A 20,573-nucleotide genomic window follows, 5' to 3' on the forward strand; every position below is an offset into this window, starting at 1 on the left:
TTGATATTATCGGATTGTTCAACATGTAAGTGACTGACTCGCATTGAAAAATCGATTCATTAACTAAACTCGATGACACATACAATCGACGAAACCGCTCGAAAAGCTAGCCGTTAAAAGTTCTCGAGAGCATATCCATTATTGCAATGGAGTATACAAAGGGTATGCATTTTTGTTCCAGTTATTCTGCCTTAATTTTCAGTTACTAACTATCGAAATAGAAAAGAAAGTTGGTGAAGGTACTTATGCTGTTGTCTACTTAGGCACAAAGCAGTCTACTGCTAGAAGGATCGCCATCAAGGAGATCAAGACGTCAGAATTTAAGGATGGGCTTGACATGTCAGCCATCAGAGAGGTGAAATACTTACAAGAGATGCAACATCAAAACGTTATTGAACTGGTTGACATATTTATGGCATCTGAGAACTTGAACTTAGTGTTAGAATTTTTACCGTCAGATTTGGAAATGATCATCAAGGATAAATCTATTTTGTTCACACCGGCAGATATTAAATCGTGGATGCTTATGACTCTGAGAGGTGTACACCATTGTCATAGAAATTTCATACTGCATAGGGATTTAAAACCCAACAATTTACTTATAGCCCCGGATGGCCAAATAAAAGTAGCAGATTTTGGGCTGGCGAGAACTATGCCCTTAGCACATGAAATCTTGACCAGTAATGTGGTCACCCGTTGGTATAGAGCGCCAGAACTTTTATTTGGAGCCAAACATTACACCTCAGCTATAGATCTATGGTCTGTTGGTGTTATATTCGCAGAACTCATGTTGAGAATTCCCTATTTGCCAGGTGCAAATGATGTTGATCAAATGGAGATTACTTTTAGAGCATTGGGTACACCTACTGATAGGGAGTGGCCAGAGGTTTCCACTTTTCCTTCATATAACAAATTACAGATTTATCCACCACCTTCAAGAGAAGAATTAAGAAGGCGGTTTATTGCCGCTAGTGAAAATGCTCTTAATCTGATGTGTGGAATGCTCACCATGAACCCGCAGAAAAGGTGGGATGCTGTACAATGTTTAGAATCTGCCTATTTCAGAGAGGCCCCAGCCCCTACGGAACCATCTGCCATCAAAATGTGATATTTATTTAATTTTAATTTCTGCAATTTCATCATGTGTGATAAATGTCTTTCACATATCTACCGATAGCTACACTTGAAGTGAGACCAGGAGATTCTATTCCCAGGAGGTTGACAAATCCAGGAAATCCCTCTTCTTGTTTAATGTAAAAATCTTTAAATTCGCCATCACCAGGGGCGGCCAATTTGGGTCTTATACCGCTGCCAACGACTTCTAAGTCGTCGGGTCCAATATATGGATAGTATCTGCTAATAGCTTTAAAAGCTGTTGGGATACTAGCGCCATTAGCAGCATAGTCTGTTGGCGAATCCACATATTCCAAATCTGGCCCAAATTTCATTTGGTAATCCATGTCAATGGTAAGATGCGTTCCCAGCGATTTACCATTCTTAGGTGGAACTGGATAGATCAATCTGCGCACACCGGGGAACCCAGCTGAAGTTAATTTGAAGTAGTTTCCCTTGGCATAGTACTGTTTAAGATGTCTCTCTGGCGGCAAAAGCATTTTGCTTATTCTGTCAGCGTAAAGACCAGCTGCATTAACCAGATTTTCTGTACTAACGTCTGTCAGCTCCTGGCTGTCACTAAAATGATCTTTTACGGTGACAGTGTACCCACAACCAGCTTCGTACTGTAAATTTACCACCTCGGAACCATAAATTACTTCACCATCGTTGGCTTCAATGATCGCTAGGAGGTATTCCATCAACGAATGCGAATCGATAATACCTGTAGTTGGAGAATTGAGTACAGATCTCTGCACTTGAATGAATTTTTCCTTCTTCATTGCCTCTAAAGACGTCATCATCTCCACGTCCACTCCCAATTCGTTCTTGCACTTATAATAGAGGCCCTCTAAGACAGCGTCTTCGTAATCCGTTTGTGCAACAATCCATTTCCCACAATTGATCCAATTCACTCCAGTCTTCACAGGATCCAACTCATTGTATATGATTTTTTTACCCTGTATGCACAGCTTGCTCTTTAAGGAATCTGGTGGATAATACAATCCGGCATGAATAACTTCACTATTGTGGCTAGATACATCCATACCAATCCTATCATTTTTTTCGAGCAGTATTACTCGATTAGATTTCACCTTGCTTAACTCTGCTGCAATCGCCAACCCAACTACACCACCCCCAATCAATGCATGAGAATATTGTGCACTAAGAGATCTCTTAAAAAATCTGTTTATACCACTTAACCCAGCGTTTCTGAGACCTAGGCAATTCATCAGATAGGACTTCAGGTGTATTTTGGGATGCTTTGACCGCCTAATCTAGAACTTCTTTAAGTATAAAGTGGAAATTTCAACTGCTTTCATTAGCTATATGTCATATAAAACATTTCGGACTTGAAGAACTCTAAGCTCATCACCACTAATTGAAATTTTGACACATTTTAGAGCCTAAAAGAAATCAACTGAGACTCATTAGGCAATGCTGAGGTTCATTCGGATTGCCAAATGCTATAGTACGGCTTCCCTGAGTCGACAGAGGCCGCAATTCCATGAAGTTTTCCCTCAAAAGAGGACGGTCAACAGGATACTCTTTGAACTTGATAGTAAGCATACGTTTGGCAAATTGTATCCTGTATACGATAACATCTATCAAAATATGCAGAAGGGAATTGATACTGAGATACCCAAGGGTATTAGCCCGTCAGATTTGATGATAATGAAGAAAGTGTTAGAAAAGATTAGACATAGGACTAAAAGTATAAATCCTCATTTATTGGCACTAGAAAATGCTCTCTTAGATAGATCAGCAGAGCTGGGTAATAACGATGCAATTTCCTTGCTTGCATTCGATGTATTAAGAGATCCTGGGCATAACAATCCAGAAGATGTAGATTACGGCAAGAAATTGATCAAAGAACTATACAAGAAAAACCATCATTTGACAATGAAACTTTTGGGAGACTTATCACTAAAGTCTGGTAATGACACTGAGGCATGCAAATATTATTTGAAGTTCTTGGACCTAGAGGATAGAACTTTCCTGGCGGGAGAAGTTTATGGCAAATTGGGTCAGATTAATTTCCGTAAACCAGATCTACGAAAGGCTGAACAGTTTTTTCTAAAAGCAATTAAGCTTTCACCGTTGGAATACTCTGTTCACTCTCATTTTTACCTTGCTCAAATCTATATGAACTCGGATCCTCTCAGAGCAAGAGTTCTCATGGAGAACTGTGCAACTCAAGGATTCAGGGAATCTTTCAAAACTTTGGGGTTTTTAGAAATGAATTACTTTGAAGATTTTTTTAAGGCACAAGAATGGTTCAGGTTGGGGTTAGAACTCTTTCAAATTGAATGCTTCATAGGATTTTTCGACTGTTGTGCCAAATTGAAGAATTGGACAGGGGCCAACAAGTGTTATGAAACTATGCTTAAATTACAAGAGGTTAATGCTAATTATAAAGAAATTATCGACAAATTTGTTACAAACCGTCAAGCAGAAGTGAAAGAAGCTATGAAATATTCTTCCAAACCGCTTTCCGACCCGAAGACATTTGAGAGTGCCGCTAAAAAGGATCCTTTTGTATCAAAGGAGAATAAGTGGGGACTATAACTTCCGGTATACAATAACATCCCCCTCCCTTCTCGAGTCCCAATGTACCAATGAATTGAAAAATCTAGTTTCCTCCACGTAAGCATTATCTTTCAAATGTTCCTTGATGTAAGCATTCTCCAAATGTTGGAAAACCACCAATAAACGAGGCCATTCATATTGATAAGTGTGTCGCTTAGATGAATTAATATCCAGCAGGGGGAAATTTCGTTCTATGAATCCCGAAATATCATCATACAAAAAGTCACTCTCATCCATATAGTACGGCAGCTTCGCACTTGCATCAGGATCACCCATCAAATGCAGTGGTGGATCACAAGTAATTGCCCAAAGACTTTTGATGTCATTTCTGTGTAAATAAGACTGCCAGGGAGTCGAATGACAGGGCATGATAAAACCAATACTATCGACAACTGGCCGATCATGTAAATATTTCATAACAGCTATGGTTCCTGATTCATGGTACCAACATAAAAGGAAAGCAGCAATAATAGATCCTAATGGAGCCAAAAGAAGAAAGCAATGCTTCAAAACATTGTTTTCCTGCAATTTTAAAGCACCAAAGGTAGAGATTAAAACGAGCAAAGGTTGCAATGGGTAGACAAATCGAAATTCCTTGTGTGATAACATAGAATAAGCAATCAGATTGAAGCCTATCACAATTTTAATCTGAGTTAAAACATCAGAATGGCGCCCATAAGTCAGTCCCAGACAAAATAGTGGAATAGTATAGTTTAGTATGAGTGGTAAACTCTGTGTGATGTGGAAATGCCATTGGTTAGCACCATAGAAGGTTGATAAGGGGCTCAATACGTTAAATCGAAGAAAGTTCAATGGTGGAAAAATGTTCTCATTGTAAAAATGATAATCAATTATCATATTAATTGAGCAGACTAGGGCAAACCAAAAAGCGACCTTGCCGATCAAACGAAGCACTTTACCATACTGGCTCTTGACAAAGAGGTTCCAAATTAATCTTGAGCCAAAAATAATCCATATCAATCCATTCGTAGGTCTTTGCAAACACGCAAAAACTGCAATACATAGTGATTTGGTAAAATTTGTTGTAAAAACTTCATCACCTCCGGTCCAATCCCAGTAATATAGTGCCGCTGATGTCAAACTCATCTCAAAAGAGTTGATAAAAGTCCTTGTAATCAAGAAACAGTTAAAGAAATTGGTCACCGATAATATGATGGTAATTTTCTCGACATTCCAATCGTCATGAGGTTTCTTGTCATCCGTCTTATCGAAAGTCAATAAATATAGCTTCTTAACAAACAAAATGGTATATAACTCACCAAGGGCAGCTATAAAAGCCATCATGACCTTAGGGAAAATGATCACACAATAGTATTCTACTTTATCTCCCCTGTCTTCTCCCCAGTGATACTGACACCCTTTAGAAACCAATCGAGCCAACCGATAAGCTATCTCCAATAAAAATGGGAAGGCATATGATCTCAATCCATTGTTCCACTCCCAGGTGAGTCCTCCATATCCAAATGCCTTGAAATGAGCCGGTTCTAGCGCCTGCCAGAACTCATCAGCCTGGAAGAAAGTCCTCGTAATCAATGCATTGAATAATCTCCATCCAAAGAGACCCAGCAAAATCAATCTATGGTGCTTATCAACTGCCTTCAATGCCATCAGACACTCCCTAGAAGGCTTATTTTCTTTAACTTTTCAGAAGACATTGGCTGAGCTTTATAAGCGAAGGTTCGGATTACCTTTAAGTTTACCTTAACCAATCGTAACCACCTTAACCACCACACATACTTTTAAATCATATAGACCAAATAGGAGAGAGCTCCTTGAAGACAACTACCAGAAGTCCAAAAGAGTGGTTATGCTAAATTTTACAGGCCACACAAGAAGGAGAAACATTAATTTGGGCAATAGGTCTGCTACAACGAAGCAGGACCTACTAATAAAAGCTAAACAGGAGAGAGATAGAAGAGCACAAGAGAGACAGAATGAAGGTGCCGTAAGAGTAATACAGACCCATTTGAGGAAATATATTACTTGCGATTATGTTATCAAGCACTGGAATCAAGGGCTGACACCTATGGAAGAGAAAGAACAGATTAAACATTTAGTACTGGCATATGGTCCTCGAATTTATGAGCACTTGAATCCACCACAAGTCTTTGACATTTTACAACGATCACAACCTATATTATCGTCCTATCCTGGACTACTCGGTAACATACAGTTGTGCAGAATGTTGGGAAACTATAAAGATGATACCCTTGTAGTAATTACTTTGAGCGCTATGAATGCCAAATTTAGGACTAATAAAGAATTTGTGGAGGGATTGACCAGTTTTTTAAGACACACGAAATCTTTAAGTGCTACCACTTGCAATCCACTCTGTGAAGTTTTAAATGTATGGGGCTTAAACCGAACAGAAGAATTACAACCATTGTTTGAATTAAACTCTAACGAATTGACTTTTTACCGTCCACTTTTGGAATTTTACCAATGTTTGGGATCTTTAAACATTCTTCCGAAAATTACCAATCCCACATCTATTCTTCTAGAGAACCTGTCATACATTTATGCCACCGGTTCTCGATCTGACGATCTAATATACTGCATAGCATCTTGCTTCAGAGATATAGTACACTCACCTGCTAATCCTCAATTACAAGAGTCATTTTCAAAGCTCTACGAGAAATCATTTATTGATAAATTGGCTAGAATGGTAGAAGAGGATCAACACGAGGAGATTAATCCTGGGACCATTGTCTACTTTATGCAATCAGCTCCAGAGGAAAATTTAAAGAATTCAATTTTAATGACACTATTATCGAGGCCGCTTTTCTTCAAGAAATTGTTTCAAGATGTACAAAGGACGACGCTAGATTTAAATTCATTACATCTATCTGCTTCCTATTCCATTTTCATCAAATTGTTAGAGATGCACCTTATGATTTCTACTGATCACGAACTTTTATCGGAAAATTCTGGATTCACTATACAACAACTGGTAACCTTTACTACTTATTTGAAAGATTTTGTGTTTGACTCATTGTGGAACTCAGCCAATGATGTGAAATCGGAGATCGTTGATGAAACTTTATCACTTTTACACAAGATATATTTACGAGATTCACGTCTGCACTTCTGCTCCACTAAAGCTGAGCCTGACTATTGGTCCAACAAGGATCAAGAATTTTTAAATGTGGGTATCTTCAAATACATCGAAGACTACGAAAGGCTCTATAGAGATTTTGCCGAAAGAAGGGAAGAAATGTATACCAATGACGAGGATCAAGCCGTTGTAGATGAAATGAGTTCGATAAAGTTCAAAATTTTGGATCAATTGAGTACATCTTTCAAACATACTGTCTCCACTCGTCAATTTCGTAAATTACAGATATTGATTAGAGCACCATTTTTCATACCATTCGAACAACGTGTGGACCTATTTTACGCTTTTATATCCTTGGACAAACAAAGGTTAATGTTGGATGAAGATAGTACGATAATGAACATGTTTATGCCTTGGGGTATGCCCGGAATGGGTAGACAATCAGCTACTATCTCCAGAGAACACATGTTAGAAGATGCATGCAATGCATTCAACAGTATAGGTGAAAGGTTTAAGGCAAAATTAGCTGTCACATTCGTGAATGAGTTTGGACCTGAAGTTGGAATTGATGGCGGTGGTATCACAAAAGAATTTCTAACAAGTGTCAGCGATGAAGGTTTCAACAGTGACAAATATGGATTATTCCAATCTAATGATAATTACGAACTGTACCCTTCCACTAGTGTTGATTCACAACAACTAAGATACTTGTGGTTCTTAGGTAAAGTTCTAGGTAAGTGTCTCTACGATCACGTCTTGATCGATGTGACATTTGCTGATTTCTTTTTGAAGAAATTATTGAACTATTCAACGAGATTTACTTCGTCGATTGATGACATGTGCAGTCTAGATCCAACATTATATTCCAACTTAGTAAAACTGTTATCGATGAGTGCAGAAGAAATCGCTTCCCTCGATTTAACTTTCGAAATTACTACCGATAATGGACCTGTAGAATTGATACCAAACGGTTCCAAGACTAGAGTGCAAAAGGAAACAGTTTTGTATTACATCGTCAAAGTTTCCGATTACAAATTGAACCGCTCTCTTTTCAAACAGATTTTTAACTTCCATGGTGGTATGAGTATGATTATAGCACCACACTGGATGGAAATGTTTAACTCTGTTGAATTACAGATGTTAATCTCAGGTAAGGGCAAAGATGTTGATTTGCAAGATCTAAAGAATAACACTGAATATGGTGGGTTTTCACAGACAGATCCAACGATAAGACATTTCTGGCAAATTTTGGAGGAATTCGAGAGGGAGGAAAGATTCAGTTTTATCAAATTCGTCACATCTGTCCCCAGGGCTCCATTACAGGGGTTTAAATCCCTGGAACCAAAATTCGGTATTAGAAATGCTGGTTCAGAACTCGAAAGACTACCCACTGCTTCTACGTGTGTCAATCTATTGAAATTGCCTGATTACCGAGACAAAGAACTGCTGAAAAAGAAACTGTTGTATGCCATAAATTCTGGTGCTAGGTTTGATCTTTCGTGAATTTTGAAAAGCACTTATATATTTACATACAAATGTTTCCCCATGTTTCTAACTTTTTAGGTGTATCGAATTAGCCGCTGAGAATCGGTATTATCGTCAATAGTAAGCCGTCCCACCGATCGCGTGATCACAATTTACGGATTATTAAAGGGATGGAAACACCAAAAAGAGAAAAAAATAAAATAAACTCAAACAAAACTAAGGAATAGGAGATTTAAGGTGTATACACAATACTACCAAGACTACAAGAATAGACAAAATCTTTTGAGACTGTTACCAGGTACCAATCAAAGGGTCACATCTGGACCGCTTTTGTGAGTTAAGATTGTTGTGAAGATATTGAGGAGGCTTTTCCATATTCGTTTTTGACAAGTGAGAAAGAAAGAGAGAGAAATTCTTCTGGATTAATCGATTTTCTTACCAACATCTTTATAACAACTACGATTTTTTGTTAGTATTACTATTTTTTACGGTTTTTTTTCTCTTTGGGTTTGATTTGGTTTTTATTTTTGGGCAAATGATTAATAGCATAGCGCCTTCATTGGCCAGCTTTATTGGGTTATTAGGATTTTCAAATGGGTACGTTATACCTAGAACTGAAGTGGTTCACGATGATACTGCGGGGGTGATGTATATATTGGATGGCGATGGTCAATATGAAGGATTATCAGGTCAGTTTGGGGATGATGAATTAGATATGGATATTATGATCTTTTCACTTATTACAATTATTTTCATTTACATCAGCATATGCTTCGTTTATATTACCATTAGATTTGTGGTTAAAAGAATTTTAACTAGGAATGCAAGGGCAACACTTTTGCAAGATGGCGATGAAGTTAGACGTACAAGAAGAACTATCGAAAACCTAAATGCTCGTTGGCCAAGTGCACTAGATGATGAAGATGCCGTTAGAGATAAACTAGCACGCTTATCACCGGAAGAGCAGTTTTACTACAAGCAAGGTGAAGAGTACATCAGACAAAATCCTCCATTAATTATACCTCATGCGCTTTCTTCTCATGACCATGTGGAAGATCCAGTGATCGATGATGCCGCAAGGCAGTTTATCAATGAGGAAGGCGCATGGGCATGGGAATTTCAGCCAGATCCTAATTTACCAAATGATACCATTCTTGTGGAAAATAAATCCGAAATTTCGTTTTTGAATTACAACTACGAAGCTTCCGTATGTACCAACTTACCGATTCCTCGTATCAATAGAGTCTATTACTGTGAATTCAAAATTTTTGAATTAAATACGCAGGACGGTAGTGGTCATCATTTGGGTGAGAATGAATTAATTTCTTTTGGTTTATCCACATCCCCATATCCATATTTCCGTTTACCGGGTAAACACCACCATTCTATTGCATATGAATCCACAGGAGCTCGCAGGTTTAACGATTCATTTGAATTAGAACCTAAGTTGGCAACATTGTTCCCTCGTCTGGAAAAGGGTGATGTTGTTGGTATTGGTTATAGATCCAATAGTGGTACTGTCTTTTTCACCAGAAATGGTAAAAAACTTAAAGAAGATACAGTTGGTGGTCATGTTAAAGGATGGAAATTCAAATATGTGTACCCTATTGTAGGTGCTAACATACCATGTAAGATCCACGTGAATTTTGGTACGTATGGATTCGTCTACATTGAAGCTAACGTCAAGAAATGGGGGTATGCTAAATCCAATGGTATGAAGTTACCACCACCTTCCTATGAAGAATATAATCAAGATACTCTATTAGAGAGTGGTTGTGAAGATGAAGTTTCTGATAATGAAAGTGTTTCTTCAGCCAATGAAGGTGACATCGTAGATAGTCAAGGTGAATTATTACCCCCACCTCCAGGCTTCGAATTTAGTACTTCACCGAACGCTCACAGCCACATAGACCGTGAAGAAATTACTTTAGATTCTTTACCAATGGAGCCACCAAGTTATTCTGATGATGAACGTAGTGCTAGCATCAACCCAAAAGTTGGTAACAGTACATCTTCTGGGAAACACCCTCCACGACTTCATCATCTAGGTAAATCTCAGTACGATCACGTATCAGGTGAAGATGCACTTGAGCGTGAACGTTTAGTGGATGATGAAGAATACGATGACGAAGATGACTACTATGAATACGAAGATCTGGAGTATGATGAGGAGCAAGATGAAGACGGCGATGGAGAAGGTAGAGAACGGGCGGAATACGAAGCCGAAGGAACTAACGGAGAATCAAGAAATGAAGGTTATGGAGCTCATGAGAATATTCACGATAATACTGTGACAAATCAATTCTTGCAAAATTGATTTGTGAGACAAGGGGAGAACACAAGAGATGAGAAAATGTGGGAGAGAAACATGTCATGAAGATAAACACATTCAATGAACGCTGCTTAAGGGAAGCACCGTTTGCAAGTAGCTGAATTAGAGCTTGCGAGGTCAAAAAAAAAAAGCTTGACATAAAGTGTTGTACAAATTGTTTACTAACATGTTTTTGTTCTTGGCACCAAATATATCTATCTACACATACTGTCAACGCTTAGATTTTTTTTTTTTTTTTTTTTTGTTTTTTTTCATCATATATATGTTTTACTATTCCTTCCTATGTAGATTACTGTGATAATGCGATATTTATAAAAAACATTACAAAAACGATATATGTGCTGATATATGTCGACGACGAGGTCTCCGAGGCCATTCAAGCTAATCAAATAATTACCTTGATAAAAATTAAAGCCATCTGGTATCGTCAGTTAATTCTGGTGGACTTTTGAAAAAATCCGGCATTCCCTGTAACTGATTATCATGGGACAAAGATAGCAAATTTGAACCATCATTACTCGTATTCATATTATTATTACTGCTATTATGACTTCCCGCGTCCTTAATAGTAGTTGTTGGATCCTTTTCTAAGCCCAAAACATCATTTGACGTATCGTCATATTGATCAAAGAAAGGGGTTGGCGCAGTAGCAGATGGATGATGCATGGATAATGGGTTCGAATCCATTACAAACGGCTGTGGAGGTGGTGGGGGTATAATTTGATTTGTGCTGTTATAATCTAAAATCAAAGAATTCATAAATCTCAAAGAATTTTGTAAACCTTTCAATGCATGTGGTAAATTGGATCCACCAATAAAGGCATCATTGACTTGTCGCCCTTCCGAAAAATCTTCACAAATGGACCATTGATTATTAGTAGCTTCATCTGGCGCCTCTAGAAAATATACCGCAAAATTAGGCGGTCTTGAAACATTTATTTTCAATTCACCCAATTTTTCACTATCTTCATTGGAAGATCTGTTATCATCACCTAGAGAGGACTCACCATTTTCGTCATCCTGCTGATCTGAATTCCTTGGCTCTATAATATCATTGGCCTCTAAACTTAATGAACAATTAACAACTGAGTTGATTGGAAAAAAAATGCGGAATAAAATCTTTGTATTGTTTGCCATAGCACTAAAGAAATAATTAATCTCAAAATTCTTCTTGGATATGAGTACCATTAAATCTGTAGCGTTCGACATAATTTCGTTGATTGAAATTGGTGAAAGGTTAGACAAATCTTTAACTGTAGACCAATTAGATTTTCTAAGCGCACCACTTTTCATTCTATTCCAACTACCAACCGTTATGGAACATATATCAATGAAGTAGTAGTTGTTATTAATATTTAAAGGGATCTGATCAAAAAGCGTGGAATTTTCTCCATTATCATACGAATAGAATGCATTACTGTCACCAGTATTATCACCCGTCAGTCCACCACTACCATCTCTAACTCCAGCTCTATCGTCTTTCCTCAGTTTAGCTCTTCTGTTCTGGAACCATATCCTAACGTTTTTCTCAGGTAATCCAGTCATTTCTGACAGCTTTTTCCTTCTCTGTGATGTAGGATTTGGATTTGTTTCAAACTCTCTTTTTAAAATGTCAAGAGCTTCACCTCTAGCTCTGGTTCTCTTTGGTTTGCTGCTACTATTATCACTATTACTAATAACACTGTTCGCAGTAATAGTTGCCGATTTTCTATCTTCTTGAGGTGACGTAGAAGAGCTATTAGGGAAAGAAACAGCCGCATTGACCTCTTCCATACCAGTTTGTCCATTGGAGCCTTCTAATGATCCATTGTGGGTCCCATGTGAATCTGCCCCCTGCCCCGACAGTAATGCCAAATCCTGCGGGAAGTGGGAATCAAAATTCTCATCGTATTGATAATCCATTTTAATTAGTTTGTCCCTAAGCCCTTTGAAGGCAGATGAAAAACTCTTGAAAGTCACACCTTTAAACTAGTTTCCCTTAAGTATTTACCTTTTCGTATTGTACTTAGTTTGAGTCAAAGACTTCATGATGTCTTAAAGTTCGTCAACTTTAAAGGAAAATCGTCGAAATTGATGATCCTCTATAAAATATTTCCGGGTTCAATTCTCACGAAATGAATTATTTTACATCTTTAAAGAAATATTCAAAATTTGCAGTAATTTACATAGACGGCCTTCACATTGGTAAAATTTAGTAACCCATAGCTGCCCAATTCTCTACCATGTCCTGACATCTTTACACCGCCAAAGGGCATGTGGAAGTCAAGGTCGTTACTTGAATTGATCCACACCATACCAGATTCTACTTCATCCGCGAATTCATGTGCTTGTGCAATGTTTTGCGTAAACACAGAGGCACCCAATCCATATTGTGAATCGTTGGCGATCTTCAGAGCGTCTTCGTAGTCATCAAATTGACCTACTGACAACACAGGACCGAACACTTCTTCTTGAGCAATTTTGAAATGGGGTTCCGCGTCTGCCAAGATGGTAGGGCTTGCATAAAATCCACCGTTATGCTTCTCATCGCTTGCTACTGTCTCTGGCAGGCCTGAACCTCCGAGGACTACTCTACAACCTTCGGCAACGGCACCGTCGATGTAATTGAAGACTCTAGTTTGTTGATCTCTGGTGATTTGAGGCCCTACAACGACCTCAGGGTCCTCAGGTACACCCGTTGGGAAGTTTTCTTTTGTGTAAGCGACTAATTTCGTTAAAAATTCGTTGTATTTGGAGCGTTGTACAAAGCACCTTGAAGTACCTGAGCATATTTGTCCCATGTTGCAGAATATACCAAATGCTGCCCATTTAACAGCCTCATCTATATCTGCATCTTCAAACACCATAATAGGAGACTTACCACCACACTCTAACGTAACTGGTTTCAAATTGATGGCTGCGTTTTTTTGAACTAGTTGTCCCACTCTTGTACTACCAGTAAATGCGATCTTGTTGACGTCGAGATGACTTACTAACGCATTACCGACAGTCTCACCTTCACCGGAAACTACGTTGAATACGCCCGGTGGGAAACCTGCCTTTACGACCAATTGGGCAAAGACCAGTATGGAAAGTGGTGTTTGATGTGCGGATTTAAACACAGCTGTGTTACCAGCTGCTATCGCGGTCCATTTCCAACTCATCATGGCTAGCGGGAAGTTGAATGGGATAATACATCCAACAACACCCAATGGCTGGTGTAAAGTGTAACATAATTTACCCTTGGCTGGTGAAAATGCGTCTCCACTAGTCTTATCGATCCAACCGGCTAAGTATTTTAGGGTAGCAGAAACGGATTCCACATCTCCCGCAGCATTGGTCTTTATAGGTTTACCAGAATCGAGAGATTCGACTTGTGACAGTAGGTCTACATTATCTTCTACCAATTGGGCCAGTTTAAGAAACAGATCCCTTTTCTCGACTAATGACACGGCTTTCCATGGTTTGAACCCGTTTCTAGCGGATTTAACAGCCCTATCCACATCCTTGACGGGATCAGCTGCTTGCACAGATGTAATTACTTCGCCGGTACCCGGATTTTCAGTAGTCAGTGTACTACCATTGCTAGAAGGTACAAATTCGTTATCGATAAATAGACCCAATGGTTGTGAATATTTCTGTCCCGAGGGCAGGACGATTTCTTGGTAAAGCGACATGATGTCTTGATCAATGCATGTTCGAGGGCATAATTACCCGATAACACTACACCAATTGTATCCCACTTTTATACCTCTGGCTTTGCTTAAATAACAATAAGCCGACTTGTACGATTGATAACTATTACTGAAGCCATCTTTATCACAAGAGCCACGAGGCACTGAAGTTTTTCAATAATCGCGGTGTGTAATCAGTAATTTTTCACGCTGGCGGAAGTGTCACTGTGTCATCAAATAATGAAATGAAATAAAATAGAATAAATCAACTAACATACAGAAAGTTATATGATAACTGCAGTAGAGCAACAAGAATTGAGTCAAACTGTCAGCGGAATTTCCCTTCATATCTAACTACAATATACGATAGAAGATGAGATCGGGCGCACAGGTAAACCATCCTATCTAAATTAAACAAATCTAAAATTCTTTAAAGAACAATTCTTACTCAATTCTAGCAACTATGAGCTACGTAGTGCTGGCGTATGCGGTCAATTGATCTCACTTAATTTTGATTACTAATTCCAGCAAGATCTTGTGTCGATTTCTGTCGTCGTGTCGTAAGGGGGCAGGGGAATGGAGGGAACTCTACCTTGCTTAAAAGCAAGTTGTCTTCTAAGAAAACGAACAAGTACACTCCTCGCATATCAGAAGACAAAGAAGGACTATATCAACTCTTTATGTTCACTCCAATTCATATCCCACAGGTGGGGATTACTTATAAACAACCCATTGGCCTTTTCATTAATAATGAATACGTCAAATCGAAGGACGGCTCCCTAATTGATACTTTCAATCCTGCAACGGGTGAAAAGATTACTTCGTTTTACGCTGCAGGTACTGCAGATATCGATGAAGCTGTTCAGGCAGCTAGAAATGCCTACGAGGACGTTTGGTCCAAGACGACTCCCTCTGAAAGATCAGAACTCCTATGGAAATTAGCTTCGTTAGTGGAGCGTGATAAGAAGTTATTGGCTGCGATGGAAACTCTGGATTCTGGTAAACCATACCATTCAAATGCATTGGGTGATCTAGATCAGATCATTAGCGTTACCAAGTATTATGCAGGTGTTGTTCAAAACTTGACCCAGGGAAAACAGATTCCTGTGAGTCATGATAAGTTTGCAGTCACCTTCGAAGTACCTTACGGTGTTGTAGGACAGGTTGTCCCCTGGAACTATCCGCTAGCCATGGCTAGCTGGAAGATGCAGGGCTGTCTGGCGGCAGGTAATACTATTGTGATTAAACCTGCTGAAAACACTTCACTTTCCCTGCTGTATTTTGCCCAATTGTTCGTGGAGGCAGGTTTTCCTCCAGGTGTAGTCAATATAGTACCAGGACATGGTGCCCAAGCTGGTACCGCGCTGGCAGCACACCCTGATGTGGACAAAGTTGCGTTTACCGGTAGCACTAAAGTGGGACAGGCAGTTATGGAGGCTGCTGGTAAATCTAATTTGAAACCTGTTACTTTAGAGTGTGGTGGTAAATCGCCAGCAGTAGTTTTCGAAGATGCAGAGATTGAGCAAGCTGCTGAATGGTGTGCTCTGGGCATTTTCTACAACTCTGGCCAAAACTGTACCGCTAACTCACGTATTTACGTTCAAGAGTCCATCTACGAGAAATTCTTGCAAGAATTTAAGGCTCAAGCTGCCAAGGCGTGGAAATTCGGTGCCAAGAGAGATCCATTTGATGAAGAGTGTACTCTTGGACCTGTTATTTCAGAAGTTCAGCAGAAACGTGTCAAGAGCTATATTGAGCATGGTGTTAAAGAAGGTCTAAACATCGAAACCCTTCACGAATTACCAGCAGACGTGAAGGGCTTTTTCGTACAGCCTACTTTCTTTACCAACGTACCTCAGAGCTCTAAATTAAACAGAGAAGAAATCTTTGGGCCCGTTGCTGTTATATCTACTTTTAAGAATGAGTCCGAAGCCCTCAAGTTGGCAAACGACACGAACTACGGGTTGGCATCAGCTGTATTCACTCAAAATATTGGTGTTGCCACGAGATTCGTCAGGGACATCAAAGCCGGTACTGTTTGGGTCAACTCTTCCAACGACGAAGAGATTAGTGTACCATTTGGTGGGTTTAAGATGAGCGGTATTGGTAGAGAACTTGGTGAAGCCGGTCTCGGGTCCTACTTACAGACAAAATCTGCTCATTTCAACCTTAGTGTATCGGCACACAAACTCTAACTCTAACTTTAGTGTGTAGTTGCAGTACGTAGTAGTGCTATTAAGATACGCGATGCGAACTTATAAGTAAATATTCTATCTAATATACGCAAGCGAAACAAATGGAAATAGGCTTGAAGAAATCTAAGCATCCCTGTGGCGTATGTGCTAGACGTAAAGTTAAATGTGACCGATTGATTCCCTGTACCAACTGTATTAAAAGAGGGCAAGAGAACGAATGTGTAGACACCGGCAAAAGAGATGCTGAAAAGAAGGATTACAATTCAGAGTTAATCAAGTTTTGGCACACCTACGAGTATTATGTGCTTGATGTGGGTCTTTTCAAATTGCAGTTGACTGATTCCAATGGGAAGTTGGAGGATTTCAGTTCACGTTGGGGAGATGTGCAATCGATAATGGATTTAGTAGATTTGGATCAATCATTTCAATTGCTCGACTATTCTATGGAAAGATTGGGACCATTATTTTTTGGATGCCTTAGTGATATTGGTGAGATATATGTTAAGTTAGACGATTACTGGGGACGTAGGGATGAGGGTGTTCCATCCAACCTCGATGAATGCTATTGGGATGCACTGCTTTGGGCGATATTTACGATGGCAGTATACTACATGACACCTGAGAAATTGGCAACAGTATTTTCAGAAGATCAATTACAAAAATGGGTGGGTCAAGAATCTAAAAATACACAACTAAACCTTTTACCTGCCTTCACCGAATGTACGATTATGCAACTTTACAATGCCAATTTTATGGCCAATCCAGATATCAAGTTAATACAAATTTATTTGATCCTTTGCAACACGAATTTCAACTGGTCTAATACCCATTTAAGTAGCACGCTACTGATACTATGTTTGCATGTAGCCAAAATGTTCCACATCGATGACTTTAGATCTTTGATTAACGATAGTACTGCAATGAAGTTAAGTAAATTGACCTGCGAAAAACTGTGGTATAGATTGTGCACTTATGACTATCTACAATCTAGTCCTCAGAGATCAATCAGTTGTCATGGAGAAATTTCATCCCTATTACAACATGCAGCTTACTTGGAGGATCTGCCGAATACAGATGTTAACCAGAGTGAAGATAATTTTGAGGTATTATACTGGAAACTAATCTCGTTAGATAGGGATTTGGATCAGTACCTGGCATCTCCTACAAAACCACCTTTAAAAACCTTAGATGCTATTCAAAGGCAAACAGAAATTTTCCAGACCAAAATATCAAATATGGTAGAAGAAGAATCTTTTAGTTCAGCATTTGAAAAATTCCTAGCAATTTTCCTCCTGAGGAGTGTCTGTTGGAAACTTCACAAGATGTACTTTATCTTTTACGATACTTCCGATTCATTGACAGCTTCTATCCATCATGCCAAATCTCTCATAGCTCTATTGGTGAATAATGTGAGGGCCAAAAAAAGAATATTCTTCAACAAGCATCCAATTGTCTTGATGACTTTTTCAAGGGTGGCTTCATTCTATGCATTTGCCAATATTTTCATGCAGAAGCTGACAGTTGAAGAGATTCATGCTGATTTGAAAGAACTTCTAGCCCATTTGCCGCCCACGTTCGGATATAAACTCGAAAATTTGACGTATTTAGTGGACAGACTAGATCAATTAAAAAGCATATGGGAGAAGATTATTTTAATAGATTCTAAAAACCCGTTCCAGCACCCAATTATGTTAATTCTTAAGAATGATGTAGAACGAATCTACCAAATTTTACAAAGGGGACCGTCATTGATCAGAGGCACAGGTTTGCAAAGCCCAAAAAGACTTTTCCAGGATGATTATGAGTTTAACATGGATGACAATAACAAAGAAATCGCACTCATAGTGATAGAATTCGAGAAGAAATTCGATATTGGTGGCATACTTACATAACTTGATATTAACATCTCTCAAAGACTCTATACAATCCCGGTAAATTAGCAATTTCAACAATATCTTTGGTCAAGTGTCGAGGCGCTAGAAATCGTTTCTTGATACAAGGAAAAACCACATCATCTAAAACCACCGACAATTCTTTAGTTTTATCAACAAAAGCCGCCTTTTTATCCTCTGGTATATCACTTTCCTCTAAATCAATGCTCTCAATAATTTCCGGAACGTAAAGCAATGCGAGTTGCCTCATTATACCATCGAGACAAGGTTGTTCCTCTTCCCAATTGACCTTTGTACCCAATCTATAAATTAAAAAGGGTAATTTACTCAAGGGCGGCAAATAGCCTTTTAATAAAAGCGGGATGCTCGTAATTTTTACACTTTCTAATTGGGTATTTTCATCTTCTGCATCAGTATTGCCAGCAATATTGATCGAAAAGTACTCACTCAACATTTCTCTCATTTCCCAAATCTTGGAGATGATAGCCTTGATAGATTTCTCATCAAGGTTCTCAAAGTGTGATAATATATGAACCAAATTCAAGCTGGAATCATTTCCACTTTGTAAATTAATAACACCAAAATTCGCAAAATCAGTAAGACAAATTTGGTAGAATAGCTCATAACATACTGCACCATAGTCAAGCAGAAATAACTTTAAATCATGCTGTATAGTGGCCAATCTTCTTTCCCCATCAACTACACCGACATAAGTCATATTGGCAAAAATATCTGTCAGATCTTTATGAGCAGAACTATCTGCTGCCTCCAGAAGTCTTTTAATACTTGTCAAATTAACATCTACTCTTTCTTTCGGGACAATTGTATATCCATGGACGTTAGATCCCCGACCTCTAAGAGGCGAGGATTCCACTTTAGTAGTTTCATTATTATCATTCCAAGGTGATTCTCTAGCATTTTCTATTCCCTCTCTTCCTTCGATACCTTCGGCTACTACCTTTTCCGTAGACCGTAGCGCTATTGGTGGTGTCGATTGATTGGCCATGAACGATGTAATTTTAGATTGAGATGCATCAGTCCTAACCAACTTATTCTCATATCTCTTAATACTGTTACCTAATGGTGATTGCTTATTTTGTACAGGTGTATGAGGTGCCTTAGAAACGGAACCTTTTGGACCCTTTGTACTCTCAAACGTCTCCTTCAAAGGCTGTGGAGTCACAATAGATGACGTTTTAAAAGTACGAGAAGTATCAATTTTGGATAATTCTTCATTAAGCTTAGAGGATATGGCTTCAATGATTTCCTCCTCATGCAAAAACCTGACTTCTCTCTTCGTAGGATGAATATTGACATCTAATATTTCCGGATTGATCAAAATGCTTAAATACATGAATGGTTTATCGCCCTTAGGCAAATAGGTGGAATAAATCTGACGGAGTGCTCTTGCCAATGGATTGCAGGTTACCAATCTATTATTGATGAAGAAGACAGGACTAATTGATTTTTTAAAACTAAGATCCAAATTACTCACTTTCCCGACTACCTTTTGAACTCCAAATTCTTCCAAGGGGCCTAATTCTAAATCCAATAGCTTTGAGGATACAGTACTTCCAAACACACATCTAATCCTTTCTACAGTGCTTAGATTAGCTCTCACGGTCAATGCAAATTGGGAATCACCAAACTTCTTACATGAAAATGCAATTCCTTCTGAATGACATGCATATCGTCCTACAACATCTAAAATCTTGCTGTACTCCTCACTGGATGATCTTAGAGCTCGCAGTCTTGATGGCATGTTGTAGAATAGGTTCTCCACGAGTATCACCGTACCATCTTTACCCGCTACAGGCTTAGGTTCTCCAATCATTTTACCATCAGAATAAGACACTCTCCAAGCACATCTATCATCTCCAGTCTTAGTAGTTATCGTAAGCCTTGCAATGTGGGAAATACTAGCCAGTGCTTCACCTCTGAACCCATAAGTTGCAATTTTCTCCAAATCCTCGAATTTAGCAAGCTTAGAAGTGGTAAACCGGTGGCACAGAATCGGTAAATCCTCCTTGCTAATTCCAGAGCCATTATCAGTAATCTGAAGTAGCTTGATCCCACCTTCTCTTACCAATATATCAAGCGATGAGGCCCCAGCATCGATGGAATTCTCCATCATTTCCTTAAGGGCATTGACAGGGGATATGATAATTTCACCAGCAGCTATCTTATTGACTACTGATTCATCCAAAGGCTTGATTTTGGACACCATTTTTGTTTTAT

The 20,573-nt window shown here is 38.9% G+C and overlaps 11 protein-coding genes across 11 annotated transcripts; 6 read left to right on the plus strand and 5 right to left on the minus strand.

Moving 5' to 3' along the window:
* Positions 1-146: 146 nt before the first annotated feature.
* KIN28 (TFIIH complex serine/threonine-protein kinase subunit KIN28) lies at positions 147-1,108 on the plus strand (the record flags this gene model as incomplete). Its single annotated transcript, XM_002494630.1, has 2 exons — positions 147-162; positions 222-1,108. 2 exons carry the CDS (start codon positions 147-149, stop codon positions 1,106-1,108), a joined length of 903 nt encoding a protein of 300 aa, XP_002494675.1.
* A 31-nt stretch (positions 1,109-1,139) lies between these two features.
* Positions 1,140-2,345, minus strand: ZYRO0A07084g (NAD(P)/FAD-dependent oxidoreductase; the record flags this gene model as incomplete). The annotated part of the gene is made up of 1 exon (XM_002494631.1): positions 1,140-2,345. The coding sequence occupies one exon, from the start codon at positions 2,343-2,345 to the stop codon at positions 1,140-1,142; it is 1,206 nt and encodes a 401-aa protein (XP_002494676.1).
* A 205-nt stretch (positions 2,346-2,550) lies between these two features.
* On the plus strand, positions 2,551-3,681 carry MSS2 (Mss2p; the record flags this gene model as incomplete). The annotated part of the gene is made up of 1 exon (XM_002494632.1): positions 2,551-3,681. One exon carries the CDS (start codon positions 2,551-2,553, stop codon positions 3,679-3,681), a length of 1,131 nt encoding a protein of 376 aa, XP_002494677.1.
* GPI10 (putative glycosylphosphatidylinositol-alpha 1,2 mannosyltransferase) lies at positions 3,676-5,331 on the minus strand (the record flags this gene model as incomplete). The annotated part of the gene is made up of 1 exon (XM_002494633.1): positions 3,676-5,331. The coding sequence occupies one exon, from the start codon at positions 5,329-5,331 to the stop codon at positions 3,676-3,678; it is 1,656 nt and encodes a 551-aa protein (XP_002494678.1).
* A 199-nt stretch (positions 5,332-5,530) lies between these two features.
* HUL5 (ubiquitin-ubiquitin ligase HUL5) lies at positions 5,531-8,281 on the plus strand (the record flags this gene model as incomplete). Its single annotated transcript, XM_002494634.1, has 1 exon — positions 5,531-8,281. The coding sequence occupies one exon, from the start codon at positions 5,531-5,533 to the stop codon at positions 8,279-8,281; it is 2,751 nt and encodes a 916-aa protein (XP_002494679.1).
* A 517-nt stretch (positions 8,282-8,798) lies between these two features.
* Positions 8,799-10,580, plus strand: EAR1 (Ear1p; the record flags this gene model as incomplete). The annotated part of the gene is made up of 1 exon (XM_002494635.1): positions 8,799-10,580. The coding sequence occupies one exon, from the start codon at positions 8,799-8,801 to the stop codon at positions 10,578-10,580; it is 1,782 nt and encodes a 593-aa protein (XP_002494680.1).
* A 423-nt stretch (positions 10,581-11,003) lies between these two features.
* Positions 11,004-12,497, minus strand: PHO2 (Pho2p; the record flags this gene model as incomplete). The annotated part of the gene is made up of 1 exon (XM_002494636.1): positions 11,004-12,497. The coding sequence occupies one exon, from the start codon at positions 12,495-12,497 to the stop codon at positions 11,004-11,006; it is 1,494 nt and encodes a 497-aa protein (XP_002494681.1).
* A 242-nt stretch (positions 12,498-12,739) lies between these two features.
* Positions 12,740-14,251, minus strand: ZYRO0A07216g (uncharacterized protein; the record flags this gene model as incomplete). Its single annotated transcript, XM_002494637.1, has 1 exon — positions 12,740-14,251. The coding sequence occupies one exon, from the start codon at positions 14,249-14,251 to the stop codon at positions 12,740-12,742; it is 1,512 nt and encodes a 503-aa protein (XP_002494682.1).
* A 677-nt stretch (positions 14,252-14,928) lies between these two features.
* On the plus strand, positions 14,929-16,443 carry ZYRO0A07238g (uncharacterized protein; the record flags this gene model as incomplete). Its single annotated transcript, XM_002494638.1, has 1 exon — positions 14,929-16,443. The coding sequence occupies one exon, from the start codon at positions 14,929-14,931 to the stop codon at positions 16,441-16,443; it is 1,515 nt and encodes a 504-aa protein (XP_002494683.1).
* Positions 16,444-16,544: 101 nt separating this feature from the next.
* CEP3 (Cep3p) lies at positions 16,545-18,335 on the plus strand (the record flags this gene model as incomplete). The annotated part of the gene is made up of 1 exon (XM_002494639.1): positions 16,545-18,335. The coding sequence occupies one exon, from the start codon at positions 16,545-16,547 to the stop codon at positions 18,333-18,335; it is 1,791 nt and encodes a 596-aa protein (XP_002494684.1).
* A 7-nt stretch (positions 18,336-18,342) lies between these two features.
* MLH1 (mismatch repair ATPase MLH1) lies at positions 18,343-20,562 on the minus strand (the record flags this gene model as incomplete). Its single annotated transcript, XM_002494640.1, has 1 exon — positions 18,343-20,562. One exon carries the CDS (start codon positions 20,560-20,562, stop codon positions 18,343-18,345), a length of 2,220 nt encoding a protein of 739 aa, XP_002494685.1.
* Positions 20,563-20,573: the final 11 nt, after the last annotated feature.

The sequence above is a fragment of the Zygosaccharomyces rouxii genome, assembly GCF_000026365.1.
Source record: "Zygosaccharomyces rouxii strain CBS732 chromosome A complete sequence".
Lineage (NCBI taxonomy): Eukaryota > Fungi > Ascomycota > Saccharomycetes > Saccharomycetales > Saccharomycetaceae > Zygosaccharomyces > Zygosaccharomyces rouxii.